This window comes from Entelurus aequoreus, linkage group LG12 (assembly GCF_033978785.1).
Source record: "Entelurus aequoreus isolate RoL-2023_Sb linkage group LG12, RoL_Eaeq_v1.1, whole genome shotgun sequence".
NCBI classification, from domain to species: Eukaryota; Metazoa; Chordata; class Actinopteri; order Syngnathiformes; family Syngnathidae; genus Entelurus; species Entelurus aequoreus.
Window position 1 is genome coordinate 4,227,463 of NC_084742.1, and position 23,671 is coordinate 4,251,133.

Consider the following 23,671-nt stretch of genomic DNA (forward strand, 5'->3'; position numbering starts at 1 on the left):
TAAATACACGATTAATAATATTCCGCTTGGAGAAGCTAAAAAAACAGAAGCTAACCTAGCAACGTAGCCAACGCGATAGCGCCAGTCTCAAATGCAGATAGAAACTAAATTTTAAAAAAACCCTGACTGGATGGATAGACAGAAGATCAATAATTAAACCATGAACATGTAAATACACGATTAGTAATATTCCGCTTGGCGAAGCTAAAAAAAAACAGAAGCTAACCTAGCAACATAGCCAACGCGATAGCGCCAGTCTCAAATGCAGATAAAAACTAAATTTTAAAAAAACCCTGACTGGATGGATAGACAGAAGATCAATAATACTATTAAACCATGAACATGTAAATACACGAGTAATAATATTCTGCTTGGCGAAGCTAAAAAAACAGAAGCTAACCTAGCTGCGTAGCTAACTTAGACGCGGCGGCGGGCGTTGTACGCTTTTGACGACACCCCGGCCGCCATCGGAGTCGGCAAGAAACATATATTTCCCCAAAGTTACGTACGTGACATGCACATATCGACACGCACGTACGGGCAAGCGATCAAATGTTTGGAAGCCAAAGCTGTACTCACCGTAGTGCGTCTGCTATCCTGCTCAAAACACAACACAACCTCCTGGTGTTGGTGTTGCTGTAGTCCGCCGCTCCACCGGCTCCAACTTTCTTCTTTGCAGTCTCCATTGTCCATTAAACAAATTGCTCAATCGCTTTATTAACAAGCGGTAACTGGTTGTAGTTCAAAAAGTAACGCACACACATACACGAGCTGCTGTTAGCCAAAAGTCACGCTCACACACACTCAAGTTCTCCGCCAACTCACTCGCGCATGCGCGTTTCCCAAACCCTTAAAGACACAGTACACTAATGCAAATATCACAGATATTACAGTATTGTACTTACCCGCTAAGACACCGATCCATCCCACCTACAACGTTCTTCTTTGCAGTCTCCATTGTTCATTAAACAAATTGCAAAAGATTCACCAACACAGATGTCCAGAATACTGTGGAATTTTGTCAAAGAAAACAAGAGGCTTTTCTATCGGGTCCGACGGGGTCCAACCACTTCCGTTGCTTTTGTGACGTCACGCGCATAAATCATATCCAAAGGAGTTTTTCAACCGGAAGTGTGGCGGGAAATTTAAAATGTCACTTTATAAGTTAACCCGGCCGTATTGGCATGTGTTGCAATGTTATATAAACTATCAGACTGCGTGGTCGCTAGTAGTGGCTTTCAGTAGGCCTTTAAGTCTCCAAAGACAGATGTTTACATTTCGCCAGGTTATCGAGAGAGGGGAAAAAAGAAGCTGAAACTTGTCTTTTTTTTTTGGTGGAATCCTGCAGCAGTTTGTCTAAATAGTGAGATATTGCGTACACAGTGGATAGAGACACAAGAGAGTGAAATATTTCACGTTGAGACTAACATATTAAAGCTCCATTAAGTATAAAGTGCCGTGCCAGATGTTAATTTTAGAAAAAAGGCTTCTTTTCTTCACTCTCCTTATTTGGACATTTTTAGTTTTTCCTCATTTATCACCATCCCATGGTGCAGTCCCACTCTTTTTTTTTTTTAACTGGACATATTCCACCTATTGTGCTCGTCCTCTCCTTTTTCCCACCCTCCGTAATCCCCACCTTTAGCTTGTGATCTCATGCTTCCATTTTTACTCTGTAGCCTTTCTCTCTCTGCAAACACGCCCTGGTCACACCACTCCTTTCCTCTTCCTCTCCTCGTTCTCCTCATCCTCTTCCTCTTCTTTCACGACTGCAGCTTCCACCTGTTGGCCACAGGAAATAACACCCATCCTCTGTGTGTGACCCAGATGGTGGGGGCACTTCCACTTTATTTCATTCTACCATTCACCTTGGCTTTACACCTTCATTCAGATCTGCATTGAAATTGTGTGCGTTTTTACTTTGCCCGCACCGCACATTTCTATGAAAATATGTGGAAAATAGTGTTTTTTGTCTAACCCTGCAAGCTGCATAAACAAGCGGTGACAAAATAAAGCTCCTTGGTAGAGGTAATGCTTCACAAACGGTCGAGAAAGATGGACGAGCGAGTCCGATGGTAGGAAATAGTCCAGCGTGGGAATGGGTCAGCATTTCTGACAGCACAAGCTCCACCCTCCTTCTTTTTTTTTTCCAAGTAGGGGTGAAAGTCCCAAATGGTTTTCGCTTACATATCTGAGATACTTTGCTGGAAGGAAAATATTTAGACATACTTGTCCCGAAGAGGAGCTCTCACGGCGACGCTCGTGCACCACTTTTCGCCTGCTTTACTACGCGCAAATGTGAGGGGAAAGTTTAGTTCAAATCATCTACAGTGTGACCAGCAAATAAAAGTGCAGAAAAAAGGGCATGGCTTATGATGAAGTCGGGAGATAAGTCCTTTTTTTTCATTATCGTGCACACCTCTAACCTTTCTTTTTATTTTTTCCTCCCCCGTCGTCCTCCAAGACTCTCTGATGCTGATGGAGTTTGGGGCCTAAGCAAGGAAAAGGGGGATATTAAACCACTGTGTGTGTGTGTGTGTGTGTGTGTGTGTGTGTGTGTGTGTGTGTGTGTGTGTGTGTGTGTGTGTGTGTGTGTGTGTGTGTGTGTGTGTGTGTGTGTGTGTGTGTGTGTGTGTGTGTGTGTGTGTGTGTGTGTGTGTGTGTGTGTGTGTGTGTGTGTGTGTGTGTGTGTGTGTGTGTGTGTGTGTGTGTGTGTGTGTGTGTGCGCGCTCACTAGTATAATTGACAGGAATGCTAATTCAGCTTTTAGACGTTTGTTCTCCTCTCCTACCGAGGATTCTTTAACCCCGAGATTGTCGCCGCCCGCCGCCAAGGACTCTTTTCTTCCATTTTTTCGCTGTTTTTCCCCTTTCTTGTGACATTTGGCGGCCGTTTTCAAGGATGCTGCAGTCCTCTCGGGAGTTAAAAGCAGTCAAAACATAATTGAGTTGGCGCTTGCCATTTTTGGTTAAATGGAACTCTGGCGCGTAGTCTGTGTTTGGTTTAGTGTAAAGGCGATCCTCCAAACCAGACCTGGGCAAATTAAGGGCCGGGGGCCACATGCGGCCCGTTAAGCTTTTCAATCTGGCCCACCGGACATTCCCAAATCATTTTTTTAGATCTTTAAAGGCCTACTGAAAGCCACTACTAGCGACCACGCAGTCTGATAGTTTATATATCAATGATGAAATCTTAACATTGCAACACATGCCAATACGGCCGGGTTAACTTATAAAGTGACATTTTAAATCTCCCGGGAAATATCCGGCTGAAACGTCGCGGTATGATGACGTATGCACGTGACGAAGTCAGAGTAACGGAAGTTATGGTACCCCGTAGAATCCTATACAAAAAGCTCTGTTTTCATTTCATAATTCCACAGTATACTGGACATCTTTTGCAATTTTTTTAATGAACAATGAAGGCTGCAAAGAAGACAGTTGTAGGTGGGATCAGTGTAGCAACACAACCAGGAGGACTTTGTTGGAGCGCTAGCCGCCGACCTCACCTTGACTTCCTACGTCTCCGGGCCGCCAAACGCATCGGGTGAAGTCCTTCGTCCTTCTGCCGATCGCTGGAACGCAGGTGAGCACGGGTGTTGATGAGCAAATGAGGGCTGGCTGGCGTAGGTGGAGAGCTAATGTTTTTAGCATAGCTCTGTGCAGTCCGGTTGCTAAGTTAGCTTCAATGGCGTCGTTAGCACAGCATTGTTAACCTGGTCGGGGGGGGGCGTGGTTAAGAGGAGAGTATATTTACAGCTAGAATTCACCAAATCAAGTATTTCATACATATATATATATATAATATATATATATATATGTATGAAATACTTGACTTTCAGTGAATTCTAGCTATATATATTTTTTATTTTATTTTTTATTTTATTATACATATAAATAAAAGACATACTTGAATTTCAGTGTTCTGCAGGCTATCCAGTAGGTGGCAGTATTGTCCTGTTTAAGAGTGTCACAACATTGCTGTTTACGGCAGACGAACTGCTTTACGGTAGACTAAACGTGACTGCTGTTGTTGTGTGTTGTTACCCGCGCTGGGAGGACGTTAATGAAACTGCCTAACAATAAACCCACATAAGAAACCAAGAACTCTCTCTCCTTGTTGTGCACTCTACTCTCTAAAAGCCGTAGATGTTATGACGTCATTTGGGCAGGCAAGCTGCTGGGAAAGCGGACATGAGAACGGCTGTCCCCACTCAGGTCCGCATTGAGCTGGAGGGGGCGTGGTCTCCAGCTCCGGCTGAATACCGGGAGTTTGTCGGGAGAAAATATCTGCCGGGAGGTTGTCGGGAGAGGCGTTGAATACCGGATTTTTACAACAAGTTGTAAAGCTTTGTGATATATCAGATAGTAGGTGAGGTTTATTTTTTAACTTTCGCGTTCATATTTCGCTGTGTTTGTTGCATTTTTGTTGCGTTTTGCTTGATTGTAAAATATGTCGATCGAGAGGGTGTGGGACGTTCATATGTTGTCAATATTCAGTGTTTTATCGTTCTTAGTTAATATTGTAAATCCCACATTCTTTATTTTCTTGTACATTCTGGGTGTCCCATTCTGCATCCATCCATCTTCTACCGCTTGTCCTTTTCGGAGTCGCGGGGGGGGGGTGCTGGAGCCTATCTCAGCTGCATTCAGGCGGAAGGCGGGGTACACCCTGGACAAGTCGCCACCTCATCGCAGGGCCAACACAGATAGACAGACAACATTCACACATGTAATCAGACATTATTGTGAGGTTTTATATCAGTGTTCCTAAAACTAGATATACTGGCCCCCAGACACATTTTTTGGCCCCCCTGAGTCAAAATAATTGCCCAGGCCTGCTCCAAACCCTGGTGTGCACCAAACAATCGAGCACTTTGATAAAGATGGTGAGAAACACTAATGCATTCAAGAAAGAACTTGTTGCAAAGTACGAAGGTAGTGTATTGTCCCCTTCTCATTTTGCGCTTATGGCCGTCTTCGCCAACAAGAGTTTTTTGTTTTTTTAAGTTAAAAAGCTGTCATTTATATTCAGGGTTTTTAACCTTTTTGACCTCGAGGCTCAACTTTTCCAATACAAATATTAACACTGGATTAGTGATCCTGCCCTCGATTTTACCGAATTCAATAATTATATCTAACCTACTTACAGTTTACAACCTTTTCAAGTGATATGAAATGATTATTTATTTAACACATAAACCTAAGGCTTAGGTCAGGCTCATTAAGTACTTACCAAATACACTGCGTAAAGGATGATTCATTAAAAACTGACGAAAAATAGATGTTCATACTATTATGTTGTGCTAAAATAAACTAAATAATGAATGTTTCTTAACTAAACTGTCAGTAAAGATAAAGTGCAAATTGAAATACAACTGCACCACTTTAGTCATAGTTTTTGCTCTTAAAAAACTTTTGACATTGGCTCTAGACTTTTTTCTGTTTGTTTGATAGTCATTACTGCCACAAGTGGTGGAAAAGTGTTACTACATCTGAGTACCGCCGCGGCCCATACAGATGGATATTTTTTGGCGGCCCTCTAGAACAGTGATTTTCAACCACTGTGCCGCGGCACACTAGTGTGCCCTGAGATATTGCCTGGTGTGCCGTGGGAAATTATGCAACTTAACCTAATTGGTCCAAAAAATATTTTTTTGCAAATCAATAATCATAATAATGTGCCGTTGTCTAGTGCCTGTGCTGTGTAGAGCTTGGCAGGGTAATCTTGTAATACTCCATACCAGTAGGTGGCAGCAGGTAGTTCATTGCTTTGTAGAAGTGGGAACGCGTCAAGGATGGTTTGTCTTGATCCCAATATGCAGAGCACAGCGGGAGACAGTGTGAAGGTAAAAAGGTATGTAACGCTTAAACCAAAAATGATTAAAAGGCACTGAAGCATAGGAATGGCGATGTAAAACAAAAGTAAAACTGAACTGGCTACAAAGTAAACAAAAACAGAATGCTGGACGACAGCAAAAACTTACAGCGTGTGGAGCAAAGACGGCGTCCACAAAGCACATCCCGTACATGACATGACAATCAACAATGTCCCCACAAAGAAGGATAGCGTACGCACAACTTAAATAGTCTTGATTGCGAAAACAAAGCAGGTGCGGGCAATAGCACTCAAAAGGAAGGCGTGAAGCTGCTACAGGAGAACACCCAACTAAACAGGAAGGGTCACCAAAATAACAGCGCAAGACAAGGGACTAAAGCACGGCACACAGGAAACAACAACAAACTCAAAATAAGGCACGACAACCTGGTGGAGTTTAATTGTTTAACCTTTTCTGCTGGTGGTGTGCCTCCGTATTTTTTTAATTAAAAAAATGTGCCTTGGCTCAAAAAAGGTTGAAAAACACTGCTCTGGAAGATGCTCGTTGCCCAAAAATGTAAAACTACAATTATTACCTCAGGCAGAAGTTTTATGTATTTGTCGTGGCCTGTTTGCAAGTGAGGTTGGTTGTTTGGCAACATAGCTCAAGTATTAAAACTTTTGAGAAATGGCAGAAATTGGCAAAAGAACAAGTGATTAGAGTTTTGGGGCTGATGCGGATCAAAAAAACAATTACAAATGTCTGAAGATACAAACCTGATGTCCCTGAATTAAAAAAAAAAAACATCATACAAACGTACGTTACCTTACATTTACATTACTAGGCTGAACATCTCTGTGTTTACGCTAGCAGTGCCGCCTCCACCCACAGAGACGAAGACAGGAGGGGTTCACTCGGTTTATTTATTTCTGCTATAGAACAAAGGCGCCCATTTATATATTTTTGTTTGTCTGTGTGTCTGTTAGTTACCAATATGGATGGATGGATGGATGGGATGGGATGGGATGGATGGATGGATAGACAGATAGCTAGTGCTTTATTGATTCCTTCAGGATAGATAGATAGTGCTTTATTGATTCCTTCAGGAGAGTTCCCTCAGGAAAATTAAAATTCCAGCAGCAGTGTACAGAATTGAGATCGAATTTAAAAAAGTAAATAATGGGGGTATAAATGGAAATAAAATAGAAAAATATTACAATAAGAATAAAAATAAAAAGCAACAATAAGAATAGAAATATAACAGTAAAAATAAGAATATAACAAGAGAAACTAGGCAGTAGTGACCATGTTATTGTTTTGCATCCCCTGTCATCCTAGTGCCCCCTCAGAGAGGACTTGTACAGTCTGATGGTGTGTGGGACAAAGGAGTTTTTTAGTCTATATATATATATATATATATTGAACATTTTATTATTATTTGGGTTATTTTGTGACTTAAAATTGTCACAGTTATCATTAATATCCCGATACTGTTGATTGTGGTCAAAAAGTACTTATACACACACTTTTATTGAAAAGATTGAATACATAGACACCCAAAATACTTGGCAGGAGAAACATGAAATATTGTTGTAGTTGTTTAGGAGCCATGTTATTTTTATTTCAGTGTTTAAATATGTTTGTCTTCTTAATTTTTTGTAAAGGTTTTAATTTTTTTTTTAACTGATAATTTCATATGACATCCCTTCCTGTTTATGTGACATCACTTCCTGTTGTAGTCTTAATCCTGTGAGTATTTTGTTACCTTCTTCTAAGCGAGTTCAGCATGTTGTGGTAATTTGTACAATTGACTATCTTAGTTGTTCAGACAAAAATGTATTAATGCAAGTTTACTGTAGATTGTGTCATTTCTGAATGGGGAAGGACGTTTATTAACTGTATTTATGTTAGCCTTGAAGCTAGCTAGGAGGCTAGCGCTAGCTTGATTTTCCGGTAAATGAGCAGTGTCAGTTCATCAAAGTACGGTTTTATGATATTTTATTTTAAAGCGATAACACTAACCAGCGAAATTTACCGCGGGTCATCCTTAATACCATAGATAATGTTTACCATGAATTGATTAACGTGGACCCCGATTTAAACAAGTTGAAAAACGTATTCGGGTGTTACCATTTAGTGGTCAATTGTACGGAATATGTACTGTACTGTGCAATCTACTAACAAAAGTTTCAATCAATCAATCAAAAACAACATAGCTCAAAAAGTTATTGGCAAATGTTGATGAAACTTTCAGAAAATGTCAACAATGTTATTTAGATTATCTGTAAAATATGTTTTGGGGTGTCTGATTTCGATTACTAACCGAGGTACTAGAAACGGCTCTTTTGAGTGAACGTTTAGAACCGATTCCCAGTTGTGCCCGTTAGTCAAGGAGCCTTTTTTTTAATGCGCATGCAAGTTTAGCACGGTACGCCTGGGGTTAGTACGTGTGCCTTACAATAAGAAGGTCCTGGGTTTGATCCCCAGACTCGGGGTCTTTCTGTGTGAGTTTGCATGTTATACCAGCATGACTTCCTCCCACCTCCAAAGACATGCACCTGGGGATAGGTTGAATGGCAACACTAAATTGGCCCCAGTGTGTTGAGTGTGAATGTTGTCTATCTGTGTTGGTCCTGTGATGAGGTGGCGACTTGTCCAGGGTGTACCCCGCCTTCCGCCCGAGTGCAGCTGGGATAGACTCCAGCAACCCCGCGACGCCGAGAAGGACAAACGGTAGAAAGTGGATGGATGGAAGTTTAGTGTCAGCATGTGCGTGCCACCCTGCTGGCAACTGGACTGTAAAATGAAAAGGAAAGGAAACTTTGCTGCATTTGGATTAACTTTTTATTAACAAAAATATATATTTTTTTACATAAAAAATATAGGAATACAAATACTGATTCAATTATTTGTTATTCTATTTAATTTTTATTAAATGTATATGGATTTGGATTCACATTTAATTATTCCATATGGTTGTTGTTCAAGTGTACAAACACCATACTCACATTTTTATTGTAGTATTATTTATACATCATTCCAATATTGCATTTTATTCTTACTTATTTTTGTATTTTTTTCTGTATTGGTAAAATCCTACACATTTTTTTTTTAGATGAGAGAAATTCAAACTCATGATGTCACTACCAAACCATGGAAATATGGCACCCCCTAATGGAAAGTTTACAATGAAAACACAACAAAATACAATTATATATTTCAGAATAATTCCCGATAGTTAATATTTGTGTCAATTAAATTATTCACATATATCTGATACTATTGATTGGTTCCTTTATTTAAAAAAATAAATAAATATAACGACCCAGTCTTCTGAACGTTCCCTTTATAGAGCCATAAATCCCATCGCCATGAGGTGTAGGTAAAAGACTACTCCGTCCTGTGGGCGTCCCAATACTTTCCTCCAATGTGATGTCATGCTTGGGTGTTAACAGATTCATCTCCCTTGTTTTGACAACGTTCCTCATAGGAAGGGGAAGAGACGTGATAGAGGGAGGGGATTCTGTTGTTGACAACGTGCCACAAAAACCTCACATAAACCCAAAGCGGCTTTAACTCATATGTTGCAATTAACAAGTAACGGCTCAAAGACGAAGGTAGCCCGGCCGCTTGCTCAGCGGAAAGGTCAGTCGGGCCGACGTAGATCAGGACTGCATGGATGTCAGGTGGCCGGAAGAAAAACAGCACTTTGGATGTATCTTCTGTCCAGTAAAACCCTTTTTAACTGCTTATAACTTCCTTGACTTCTTTTTCTAGGATGTCCAGGAATGACGATGACGAGGAGGAGGCAGCCCGCGAGAGGCGGCGCCGGGCCCGCCAGGAGAGGCTGAGGAGCAGGGAGCTCGAGGAGTCGAGCGGCCAGCCTGACAGTCTGGTCCTCACCAACAGCCACAGGTGACTGATACTATCGTAATAGAGTAGTCAGTGTGCAGCGTATATAGATGCACAGCTAGTGAAAATTACAGAGCAATTAGACAACAGAAGTGAGTACCAAGATTTGGTACTCACCAGCCTTTCAGAGACTGATGATTGTGTGTTATGGTGCTGCTTGACAAACTGTACACTGACTACTCTAACTGTAGTTGCTCTTTAAAACCACAACAATTACAATCGACCAACTTTTCCACCAGGTAGTGCTATTACAAACTATTTGTGCTTGAAGAGGACTTAAAACAATTTTAATCTACATGTAAAACACTTCATTGTGGTCTATAATATGTATTGGATATGTTTTGGTGTAAATTTTGCTCCGCAGTCACTTCGATAACCCTTCTTTTTTTTTTATGTTATATTACAAGCACATTTAATTCCATAATAGACATTTATTTATTTATTTTAGTAAATAATGCAAATTTTTTAAATCATTATCAACAATTATCTAAAGAAATGTTGTAAATATTGCATTTAAGAGTAACTAAACCCCCTTGTGATCCATAATGGTCATTTTCCTTAGTCTGTAGACCTTTTTTAAATAAACAAGGATTGTGTAGGCGTTCCCAGATTACAATTCAAACCAATCCCCTCCCTCTTCAAATGTGTCATAATTCATCTCGTGAAAACCCATATTGAATATATTTTAAAGCCGTCACCTCTTTTTTTTTTCTAGACACTGTCGAAAATAAACTTCATGAACATGATATGTATATTGTTGACTAGTAATAGGACATGTGTAGGCTATAAGAACTATGACAACCTGCCGCTCAAAATGAATTGCCCCTTCAGGGTTTAATAAAGTTGTTTGAATTGAATGGATTCACCCGTTCACAACATTAGGTACACCTGCACACTCGCCGATCAATTTAGACTTTGCATAAAACAGCTGTTTTGATCTGCATTTATGTCACTGAATGTTTTATTATACTAAAATAAATAACAAAAATCACCTTTTTTGTGTTTCCTCAGCGTCTGGTTGAGAGCTTTACTAATGTCTAAATAAATAAGTCAGCCTCGCTCTGATATCAGAACAGAGGCGTCAGAAACTGCTTGCAAGCTCACGGCAAAATGCATGAACCTTATGATTTGACGCTTTGGCATTACCCAACATTTAGACTAGGGATGTCCGATAATATCGGCCTGCCGATATTATCGGCCGATAAATGCGTTAAAATGTAATATCGGAAATTATCGGTATCGGTTTTTTTATTATCTGTATCGTTTTTTTTTGTTTTGTTTTTTTTATTTTTTATTAAATCAACATAAAAAACACAAGATACACTTACAATTAGTGCACCAACCCAAAAAACCTCCCTCCCCCCATTTCTTTCTGTTATCAATATTCTGGTTCCTACATTATATATCAATATATATCAATACAGTCTGCAAGGGATACAGTCCGTAAGCACACATGATTGTGCGTGCTGCTGGTCCACTAATAGTACTAACCTTTAACAGTTAATTTGACTCATTTTCATTAATTACTAGTTTCTATGTAACTGTTTTTATATTGTTTTACTTTCTTTTTTATTCAAGAAAATGTTTTTAATTTAGTTATCTTATTTTATTATTATTTTTAAAAAGTACCTTATCTTCACCATACATGGTTGTCCAAATTAGGCATAATAATGTGTTAATTCCACGACTGCATATATCGGTTGATATCGGTATCGGTTGATATCGGTATCGGTAATTAAAGAGTTGGACAATATCGGATATCTGCAAAAAGCCATTATCGGACATCCCTAATTTAGAGGTTTGTAAATCAGAAAAGACCAAATTCATCATAGGTCCCCGTTCTATACAGTAAAACCAAGCTAACTAAGCTAACTGTCGCAACAGCAGCCATCCGTGTTGGTCGTCATAGCAACAGAGCTGCAACACACAAAGGCCTCTTCAGTGGTTTCCTTTTGTGCATCCTGCAGCCGTCTGACAATGAGCGCATCATAAGAGCAGGATGCTTCTTCTTCTTTCTTTTTTTTTTAAGAGCCTGCTGCTGCTATCTTCAAGGAAATTCATCCTTTCCATTCTGGAATCCAACATTTTATTTTTCCTGATTTATTTTCAGTGTAGTTTATATTCATACATTTCTGTGGCGACAACCTGACTTTGGAGCCAGAGGCTGAAAACTTGGCTGAATGGACAGATCCTCGCCACAGACATGTCTTCTGCTGGCTCGCTCAGCCTTGACTTCTTTAGCAGCACTCTGGTGTTGTTTTCAGAGGTGTTTGTGCTTTTTAAAGGCTGCTTTTGGGAAAGGCCGCAGCAGCTTGAAAATAAATAACGAAAATCATATTTTTCAAACCTGCTCAGTTAATAAATCCATGTACCGTATTTTCCAGACTATAAGGCGCACTTAAAATCCTTTTTTTCACTCAAAACTTGACAGTGCGCCTTATAACTTGGTGCGCTTAATGTACGAAATCGACCTCAAAGCAATTTTATTTGGTTTGTAGTGCAATGATAAGTGTGACCAGTAGATGGCAGTCAAACATAAGAGATACGTGTAGACTGCACTGATGGCAATATGACTCAAGTAAACAACACCAACATTTTATATGTTCCATGGAAAATATAGAACATTACACACGGCGCTCAAAAATCTATCAAAATGTTTAAGTACGACTTTGGTAAGCTATGAAGCTACAACGCTTGGTGGATTGTGTTGTGCTTCAACATATGAGTATTATTATGGTGTGTGTAAAAGGTAAGACATATTATCTGGCGTATTGTTTCGCATTATGCAAAAGCAACTTTTCTTACCTTCTGATATCTGCTTCCAAATATGTTTTTATTGAATCTTACAGTTAAAATCACATTTAACAGTCATACTTTGCTCATGCAAACCCTTCATACAAGCACACATCCACTCATACACACTCACATGCACACTTGAGGAGAGAGGTGCACTTTACAGTATACACATTATTAGAAAAAATACCCAGATATTGTATATATCTATCCATCCATCCCGCTCTGGCTCAGGATCAGCAGGCTATCCAGACCATAGCAAGATGGATAAATAGTCCTCGGCATCAAGGATCCTCAGGAAGGGATCAAAAGATCACCTCCTGAGGACCTCCCCACCGTTCACACTTAAAAAAGAAAAAGAAAGTCACAGGGCTTGATCAGATGCAAAACAATACCAAATAAAAAGTCAAAAAAATAAAAGTAAACCGTGACAAAACCATACAAAAAAAAAAAAACAATAGTAGTGTACTTGCTGATATGTATTTTGAATCTGCATAAGTCCTGAAAAATGGTGCGCATCCGCCTTTGTAGCCTGTCTCGACGCCGTAGTCGATAAGCTTCTTCTTTTTCTCTGTCTTGTTTGGGACATTCATCCTCCGCTGTTGCCATTTCTAATATAAAGTAGTGTAAAGTTCTTACTTATATCTTGTCAGTAAACTCGCCATGAAAGCGCTAAAACATACCGGTGTAGTGAGTTATATTATTCACCCAAGGAACTTTAGTTATTAGAGAGTTCCGGTCGGACGGTTTTTCACGGGACAAATTTCCGGCGTTGTTGTTTGCGGATGAGGAGATGCTGCTCTGTTATTGATTGAAGTAAAGTCTGAATGTCATTAAAACAGTTAGCTCCATCTTTTGACACTTCTTCCACTCCCGTCCTTGCACGCTACACCGCTACAACAAAGATGACGGAGAGAAAATGCTGCCGAAGGTGAGCCCCGTAAATAAGACCGCCCACAAAACGGCGCATCCGGAAGCGACTGTCAGAAAGCGGCTTGAAGATGATCTGTAAAACAAAATGTTTGCAACATTTTGACCAAAGCCACCATTACATGTTATGTAGACCACAAGGAAGTGTTTTACATTTAGAAAAAAATAATAATGTGACTCCTTTTAATGCGCCCTATAATCCGGTGCGACTTATATATGAAAAAGCTTGAAAATAGACCATTCATCGGCAGTGCACTCTATGGTCCGGAAAATACGGTATATTGTTTAGTTTCTACAGTGATGGACTAAAAGAGCAGAAGACGCCACAGAATGTGCTGCAGAACATCAGTTTTTCAAGGTTCTTAGGGTAGACTGACTGACTGCCACGTTGGAAGACCCTATGTCTTGTTTTCACGTGTTTTGCCTCCTCAGTGTTACAGAAAGCGACTCAGTGAGCAGCTCTTACGGAGGCAACGACGATACCGAAGAACAAGCCCTACTGGACCGCATGGCCAAGAGAGAAGAGCGCCGCCAGCGTCGCCTGAAGGAAGCGCTGGAGCGACAGACGCAGCTGGACACCGAGACGGAAGGCCAGCGGGACTACGACGTCGGTGGCGCAGAGGAGAAGAGCAAAAAGCAGGAAGTGGTGGAGGAGGGGAGGTCCTCCTCTTGGCGCCAGGGCCGTTACCATCACGGCGAAGAAGAGGAAAAGGAGGTGGTGGTCGTGACGAGAGAGGAAGAAGATGCTGCTCCTGATGAGGAGAGAGTGATGGACGAGAAACCAAGAAGGTCTTACTTAAGAGAAGAGGTGAGACTTTTTATTTCCTTATTTTCTTCATGTTCCACTTTTAAACGAGCCAATGGGAAGACAACGCGTCATATAATTTAATACATTAGCTGTGTAGATTATGTCAGGAAAATGAATACATTTTTTTTACTGAAAAAAGGTGTACATTTGCTGAAAATATAGGAGAAAATTTACATTTTGATTTGTTTTTTTTAAATGTTTTAGAACAATACGCAATATTTAAGAAAATATCAGGAAAATAGTACTTTACTAAAAAAATTACGGGAACATTTTATTCTTAAAGAAAATGTGTGGAAAAACTGCATTGTTGGTTAAAAAAAAAAAAAATTAGGAAAATTTTTTAAAATTTGCATTGTTTCCTAAAAAAATAGGACATTTGAGAAAATGTGCATTATTTCATTAAAAATTAGCAGAATAGGATGCCAATAATAATTTCCAGAACAATATTGGTAAACTAAGAATAATCTCCATTACTTAAGGGTTAAAATGTGCTTTATTTGCTAAAACACTTGAAATTTTATGCCATAGATTTTTTTCTTCAAATGTGCATTATTTACTGACGAATTTGGGGAAATGTGCATTATTTACTCTGAAAAAGATCTGAAAACTATGAACATTTTCCATTATGGATTCAAATGTGCTTAGTTTACTGAAGAATTAGGAAAAAAAATACATTTACTAAAAAAAGATCTCATAACTATGAAAAATTACCAATATACAATTAAATGCATTATTTACTCAAAAAAGATAAAACAAGGACAAAATAACCATTATAAAATAAAATGTGCTTAGTTTACTGAAGAATTAGAAAAAAATTGCATTATTTACTCTGAAAAATTACCAATATAGAATTAAATGCTTTATTTACTCAAAAAAGATCTAAAAAAAAAGGAAAAAATGACCATTGTAAAATAAAATGTGCTTTGTTTACTGAAGAATTAGGAAACATTTGCATTATTTCCTGACAAATTTGGGAAGTTTTCTGGATGTTTTTGTATGCATTATTTACTAAAAACATGTAGAAAGTCAGGAAAATTTTTAATTATTCATGGATTAAAATGTGCTTTATTTACTGAAAAAGTACCACTTTCATGATTTAGTTTTAAATGTGCATTATTTACCGGAAAATTCAGAAAAATTTGCATTATTTCCTGGCGAATTTAGGAAAATATTTCATTATTTTCTCAAAAAGGTTATAAAGGGGAATATTACCACTATCATTTAAAAGTGCTTTGTTTATTATGTATTTATTATATTGTGTATTTTATTAATTGCGGTATTATGTGCATTATTTACTGGAAAATCTGACAAATGTGCATTATTTCCTAACAAATGTAGGAAAAGATAAAAAATGTTACTCTTAAGTTCGAGAAAAAAAACGGGCATAGTACCACTAGCAATCAAAATGTGCTTTGTGTATTATTTATGTTTTATATTGTGGATTTTATTTATTATGTTGTTTTTGAAAGTCCAGTATTGTTGACATTTCCCCAACATAACAGTTGGGAAAAACTGCATTAATTTTTGACAAATTATGGTAACTATTGGGACAAAATTATTTTTCATTAAAATGTACTTTAGTTGATGTAATTAAAATATGGTAAACATTTTTTAAAAATGTGTATTTGTTGAAAACATTTGGGAACCTGGAGTATGTTTATGCCTGAATAACTGACAATGTGATGATGTTTTGCTCGGAATGAGGCGAGGAAGCTAAAGTAGAAATACTCAAATAATGAAGTTCCTCATTGATCCTGGTTTCATAGGAGCTCACAGGGAAAGGAAGTCATTCGGTAGTCAGTTCAAATCAGGCCGAGTCAGCAGACGTAGTGGCTGAAGAGGCACCGGAGGGCGATTATGTAGACGCCACCTCAGGGAGCGAGCGTACGGTGCAGAGAAATGACAGTGAGGCGGACAGAGAGGTGTGTCAGATACTGCAGTCGCAGGACAATCAGGTATCTAACTCTTGACTAGAGGTGTCCACAACAAGCACTGCACAAAGGCACTCTGGGAAATCTCAGCGCCATCTCTTGACTATTCAAACATGTGAGCGAATCGATGGTGAGATTACCCAGATGTCTTCAGTAGTCACTGTGTGGTCTGCAGCCTGGTTGTTGATGCTACACTTCACTGCTGGTTGTTTTTTTGTTGCATGTCTTCCACCTACTTGCTGTTACATCACACTGACTTTTACTCCGCATGCTCATCAGTCACTGAGAGAACCATTGCAACACAAAGACTTTTTTTTTTTTAATTGTTCCTATTAGGTACACCAAATAATCTGACATAAGGCCTGTATCAAAATGGTATGGTGTGGTATCAATTTAAACATGCATACATTATATAGCTTGCAAATTCTCATTTCATTTTACAAAATGTGTAGTTTAATTAGTTAATTAGTTTAATTTAGAGTCATCTTAAAGATATAAACCTTTAATTACGTCACTAACATTAATGTATTATTAATGAAACATTTACAAAATTGCATCTCAATTTTTTTCTTGTTTTTTTTCCGACAAATAGGTAATAAGAATAAATATTTGTAACATGACTGCATGTATCTTTAAATAGTATTTAGTTTTTTTTGACAAATCAAAACACACATTTAAAGATACATGCAACAATGTTACAAATATGTATTCTGTTATATCATTATATCAGTATATAACAGTGTACCATTATACAACTCGCACTTCAATTTAATTCCGATTCTTCGGGTGACGATGGGACTCAACACGATGTTCAATTTAAACCAATTTTTGCTATTTTTTATTTAGTATAAAAATGTAATATATAACATTTTCCATACAGGTTACAGGCTACAAAAGATTATCTGCTGACGCATATGTGCAAGCGAGTAGGCGTGTAGATAGCCTAAAAAAATATATTTTTAAAAGTAAATTCTTAAGGATTTTATAAAATGTATTTAAAAAAAATAAATTCTTGGAAATTGTGAATCAATTCTGAATTAGAATAAATTACAATCACAATTCGTATTAAAATATTTTTTTACAGCACCCCTAATACTGAATATATTCATAATCTGCTATTTATGTAGCCTGTATTTACTCTAATATAAAACAAGACCCATATTATTAGCTTGATGTTTTAAAATAATGTTTTTAAGTCAGTAAATTTGTAAATATCGATATGTAATAAAAGTTTGATGCTGTATTTTCCGGACTATACTCAGCGAGATAAGTCGTATCCACTAAATTTTGAGAGAACTTTTTTTTCCTCTCCATATATTAGCCGCACTGGACTATAAGCTGCAGATATATACATTGCGAAATTAGTTATTTGCACAGTAAGATTTTGTAAATGTTTAATTACCTACCTTGTTTCCAAACAGTGTCTGTGCCATGGCAGTAAAACGGCTTATCAAACAAAACAAAAGTCATCGTCATGGACCCACTCGCAGCGTAAGCTAGCTCTCCAATCAGTTTAACAGACTCAAAAAGTCCACGGGGACGTGTTGGTGAATGAACTGAGGAATTTGTGACACTGAAACAATACAAAAATAATGCCTTCGTACGTTAATAATACTAGTACAGACAATCGTGAGTGTTTTTGCATATTAGCTAATGCTAACAAAACTAGCGTATGATAACAACGCTTGTGTAATTACATTACAATAGCACATACAAATATCCATGAAAACAGTCATAGAGGCAGCACACACGGGACGGTTTTGTAAGTTTAAACAGTTTTAGTTATATTGTAAAACTTGCAAACATTGCTTGGAGTTCAGTTAATTTTAACATTTTCAACTACATCACTTACAGTGTATCAATTATTAATGCATAATTATGGAAAATATTTATTGTAATAAAAGGAAAGGAAAGAAATATGGAATTTAGAGTATCTTTACCATCATTTACATCATCAATATGCGTGATAGTTGTAGTACAAAATAATAATTACATAAGTATTTTACCATCCCTTATGTCGTTATTGATGCATTATATTGTAGGCAGGTTTTATACTAATATTCAGGTGCGTGATCTTAACGCACCTTATACAATTTTCTATATGTGATTTATACTTCTTTTTGAATATTTTAATTAATTATTTTCAGTTCATCATCCGGACTGTTCCATAAGTTAACTCCTTTAACTGAAATACACATGCTTTTTTTAGTAGCCCGTATTTGAAGAATGTGACGAATGAAGGAGTAATGATGAAGAATCTATAGGAGTAGAAACGATATAGACGGCTAGAAGACTAAACGACACTTGGCTTGGGGGGAAAAAACAAAAAAAGAATTTTCGGTAATTGTAAGGACATTGCATCAACTGCAATGAGCGAACTCGTCCAAAAGATGGCGCTACACTGTGTTATTGCTTGTTTTGTTTTTTTGTTTTGTTTTTTATAAAATTATTTTTACTATAGCCGCCAGCGAAGAAAAATCCATAAATTAGCCGCTCCGTCTTGCAGGGTGCAAAGTGTAGGAAAAAAGTAGCAAATTATTGTCTGGAATTTAGGGAAATCACCATTATCCTAAAATTAGCATAAGTCCCCGATTGTTTGCTAACTTGTTAACAACCTTTTCAGACACTTTTTTCCCCAAACCTGCATCTCTCCCTATCATCAAGTGTTTGTGAGTGACGGTAAGAAAAGCTAGTTTTGCGCGTATAAATCAAGTCAGGGATATGAGGCGACTTTTACATACTTGTACTTGTAGTCTTATCTTGGGGCCAATATTTGGTCTCATGGTACTGTAATCCAAATACTTCACTTTTGTGGTGATCTTGACGAGTACTGCTGGAGTTAACAGCGTGTAATGTGATGTTCTGTGTCACTTCATTCCAAGACCCCCTCTTCTCTTTCCTCCGTACTGACTTTTACGCTTCTTGTGTGTCTTTGTGTGCATGTTTGTGGTTGCAGATGAATGAGGCGAGCAGGAGCCTGGAGGTTCGCGAGGAGCAGAGGAAGCAGAACGGGGGTCTGCACGAGGAGGAGGATGAGGAGGAGGAGGAGGAGGAGGGGGCCATACCCAAACAGCACAGGAACCTCGAGAGGACACTCAGGTACCAACTATGGCTCCTCATAAAAGATGCATGAAATGTTTGCTGAAAACAACAGGGATATTTAATATAATGTGTAAATTGTGACAGGGAAAGCAGATTAATGCATGATTAATGCGTTTCATATGAGTTGCACTGCAATTTTCTACACCAAGGTCAACTAAAACCACTCACCTTTTAAAGTAGGCAAGGGGAACAACACTTTAATGCGAAACTGCAGGCCAGGACACTATCAAGGCGTGCGAGTATTGCCACAGGCGTCAACAAATAATTGAAAGGCAGATCTGAATCAGATTATAAGCAAGTTCTTTTTGTAGACTCGGGTCATCAAGCCTTGAGCATCTGAGATGAAAAGTAACTATTGCTAAAGGTGTGTGCAGCATTTGTTTAGAAAAATGTGCGTTATTTACTGAAACATTACTAATATATCCAAAGGGTGCCATTACACCATTAGAGAAAAACTTTTTTCTGTGAATTTTTGCACTATATTTTTTTTTTAATTTAAGAAAAATGGTTACTCACTGAAAAATGTGTCTGAAATCTTAGAAAAAGAATGCTTTGTTTAATTTTTTTTTTTAGCAAAACTTGCTCGAAATTCTTTGTTAAAAATTATGGAGATTTTGAGTCAAACGTGCATATTTAATAACAAAGCATTTGAAAAAGGGAAGCATTTGACAAAATAATGTATTTTAATAAATACAAATATTTGGGGAAATGTTGATTTAAATAAATGCTTCAAGTATTACTGACTGAATAATTCAAGAAATATGAAGCTAAAAAAAAAAAAATTATTAGTAAATTAGGGAAATATTTAGGAAATCCAATTACATTATTTTATGAAAAAATATGTAAACAGAGAGAAATGTACATTGTTTACAGATTATTTTAATTGAGAAATAAGTACAAAAATTAAACGAAATAATTGAAAATATGACACAATTATAGAAAAAAACATTAACTTTAAATATTGGGAACTAAGAACACAAGCTTTTGAATGTTTTATTAAAAAATAATGGAAATAATTTAGAACTTACATTTGAGCAAAAAAAATGCATTGTTTATTGGGAAAAAAATATATTGTGTATTAAAATTTAAGAAAAATGTGTGATTTACTGAGTTTTGACAAAATGTGCTTTTAATAAATTAATGGAATATTTGTGGGGAGAAATTCATTATTTACTGTACTTAGAAAACAGGTAAAAAAAAAAAAAATTATTAATACATTTTTGGGGAATATCAGACAAAAATGCTTTATTAAGTTAAACATTTAAAATAACGAAATGTTTAAAAATGGTGGATTTTCACTGAAAAATTACAGCAAATTTGAGGAAAGACATTTATTATATATTGCAAGAGTTTCAAATGTACATTATTGAATGAAATACTAGGGAACATTTAAGAAAATATGCATTATTTACATATTCTTTTAATTGCATTATTTAATTTTAAACCAATAAAAATAGGGGTAAATTATAGAAAAGGTGCATTATTGACTTCAAAATGTAGAACTATGATCTTTTTAATTATTTACCGGTAATAATAAATAAAATAAAAATTAAAAACAGGAGAAAACTTAATTTTTTACCGGTTATAATACATTTGAAAAATAAAAACTGAGAAAACTTACTAAAAATCTCGGAATATTTGGGGGAAAAAAATTATTTACTGAAAGAACATGCATTATTTACTAAAGAAATGTTGGAACTATTGGAAAAATGTGCAGTTGCCAAAAGTGTTGCAGAAGTAGATTTTAAGCAAACTAGTTGTTTTAGTAGACTGTGGTCACTAAGCCTAAAGTGAAACCTGAGATCAGAAGTAACTTGAGCTTTAAAAGTGTTTGCAGCTCTTGTTTTGCGTCTTGTTTAAATCCCCTCAGTTGAAATGTTCAGACAGATGAAATACGAGTAGGTGTCAAAAGCGTCTCACCGTCCTTCCGCAGCCGAGGCAGCGTGCGTTCACCTGAGGCATCGGCGGCCGACGAGCAGGACGAAGACGACACGGCCGCCCGCCTGGAGGCCGAACGCAAGCTGGAGGAGCTGAAGCGTCGCCGCGACAACGCCGAGAACGAGGAGATTGAGCGCAGGCGGCAGAAGCAACAAGAGGCCGAGGCCGAATTGGAGGAGCTGAAGAGGAAGCGTGAAGAGAGGAGGAAGGTGCTGGAGGAGGAGGAGAGGCAGAAGAAGCAGGAAGAGGCTGACAAGAAGGCCAAAGAGGAGGTAAGAATCTCTTCTTCTCTCCTGGAAGCAAACTCACCTTTTCTTGACTTTCTTTCACAACACTTTAATAACTCTTCTACTGCCTCTGGGGGGGCAACGTTACCATGGCGACCACAGTTCACTGAGGAGACAACTGGTCTGAATAGTGGATTTACATGGGCCACTTCAATAGGAAGTGAGTTCAGTGCTTTAGATTAGCTCTCTACATAATCCTTTCATTGTTATTACTTCTGTCATATTATCAATCGTACTATTAATGAATATGGAAATGCATAGGGAACATTTGTGTGCAACTATGAAGAAAATATTTGTGACAAAATTAGAAAACCGCGCTCATTTACCTAAAAAATAGTCAAAATTAGGAAAAATTTTATTTATTTGATAAATAAACATGGCAAAAAATGTAAAATCATTATTAAGTGGATAATTGGGTATTTTTTTGAGAAATGCATTATTTAGCACAAAAAAATGTGCATCCAATTCTGACAAAATTGGGGAAATATTTTTAAAAATGTGCGTTATTTCATGGAAAATAATGGAAAATAAATTGCATTATTTACTTAAAATGTAGGACAACATTTTGAACAATTTGCATCATTTAATTTAAAAAAATAGACAAATTAGGAAAAAATTGCATAGTAACATTTAAGGACAGGCTGCGTTCACTCCCGAAAATGTAGGTAACAGGTGTACACGTGCTTTATTTTTGTAAATATAGAGCCAAATGATAAAAATGTGTTTTAATTGAGACTGTGTGCATTCGATGCAAAACATACTGCCAATGATTAGCAAAAATGTGCATTTGCTGCAAGATCTGGCAGATAGATTTTTTTTTTAGAAAATCTATTTAAAAAAAACGAACAAGTAGATAATTTGGCATCTTTTCTTAAAATTGTACAGAAAATTTTAAACATTGTTGACTGACTAAACCCTGAGAAAAGAAGAAACTGTGAGGCTGCGAAACAAATGCCATGAAAAAATCAAAAGATAAAACTTTTTTAATATTGAATTGTTTTCTGGAAAATCCCATGAAATATTGTTTTATGACAATGAAAGCACATATTGTTATCTTTTCTTTGCTGTGACAAAGTGTATCTTGTTGTTTAGCAGTCACCACATTATAATGTTATCATCACACACACACACACACACATTCTTCTCCTCCTCGTTACCCCGACTGGTTGGACTTTGTTGGCTGCGGCTGTGGTGCACACTCTTCTTGCTCATCTTGTGTGATGTTAATGAGGCCTTTTGGTTTGTAATTAAAAGATGGCCGAGGGATAAAGAAACACTAATTAAGCAAGACGAGGCGGCTCGGAAACGCCAAACAGCGTCCGCTTTTTATGAATACATGTTCAAATGGTCCATATACTACTAATTGCTTGGATGTCTCTTTTGGAACACACACGCACACACTTCCCTGTACACGAAATATGTGTGTGTTGATGTGTGTTGGTCCAGGAGGAGAAGAGGAAGATGAAGGAGGAGATTGAGCGAAGGAGGGCGGAGGCAGCGGAGAAGAGACAAAAAGTGGAAGACCCTTTGGACAACGAGGACAAACTCTTCAAGTGTGTCAGCCCTCGAGGCTCCTCCCTCAAGGTCAGTTTTTTATCCACGGTCCACTAACTTAAACAATAACTTTCATTTTCCTCTGTGTGACATGCAACAACCACGTGAAGCTTAACCACGTTATCATGTTTACCGTAGGTACAATCGTGTGTGTTTTTCCTTTTGACGCTTGACTTTAAAGGTGTTTAAGACACTAGTAGATATGATATTCTCTTTTTTCTGAGGAGCTCCTGAAAACTAGTAAGATCTGCTGTAAGTATCTTTGTTTAATGTTGCATTGCGATGTTTGTGTGTGGCACACTTTAAAAGTGTCAAGTTTCGCAGTGTTGTGCGACGTAAGCACACTCCCCGGAGGTTTTCTTATACACATTATCAGCGTTCAAGCAGCACTCACTAACTTCATTTTTTCAGTATTTTCAAAATGTTAATAGTTTAATAGTTAATAATTAAATTATTCCATAAGTAATCAGTAAATAATGTCTAATTTCCCCTACTTTATAAGTAATCATTTCAAAAAATGTGTGCATAAAAATATATTTTTCTCTACTTTTTTGTTAGTCATTTTATGTATATATTTATATATATAATAGATATATAC

At 37.5% G+C, this 23,671-nt stretch overlaps 1 protein-coding gene across 10 annotated transcripts in view; it reads left to right on the plus strand.

Moving 5' to 3' along the window:
* cald1a (caldesmon 1a) overlaps positions 1-23,671 on the plus strand; it is a 494,628-nt gene that overhangs the window by 448,670 nt on the left and 22,287 nt on the right. For 8 of the 10 annotated variants that reach the window (XM_062064492.1, XM_062064489.1, XM_062064483.1 and 5 more), the window contains 6 exons: positions 9,596-9,733; positions 13,886-14,261; positions 16,028-16,216; positions 19,149-19,291; positions 21,228-21,504; positions 22,966-23,103. In XM_062064492.1, coding sequence (XP_061920476.1) covers positions 9,596-9,733; positions 13,886-14,261; positions 16,028-16,216; positions 19,149-19,291; positions 21,228-21,504; positions 22,966-23,103 — 1,261 coding nt within the window. Of the gene's footprint in view, positions 1-7,499; positions 7,568-9,595; positions 9,734-13,885; positions 14,262-16,027; positions 16,217-19,148; positions 19,292-21,227; positions 21,505-22,965; positions 23,104-23,671 lie in introns of those variants that run through there. The other 2 variants (XM_062064490.1, XM_062064491.1) reach the window with 2 other exon arrangements.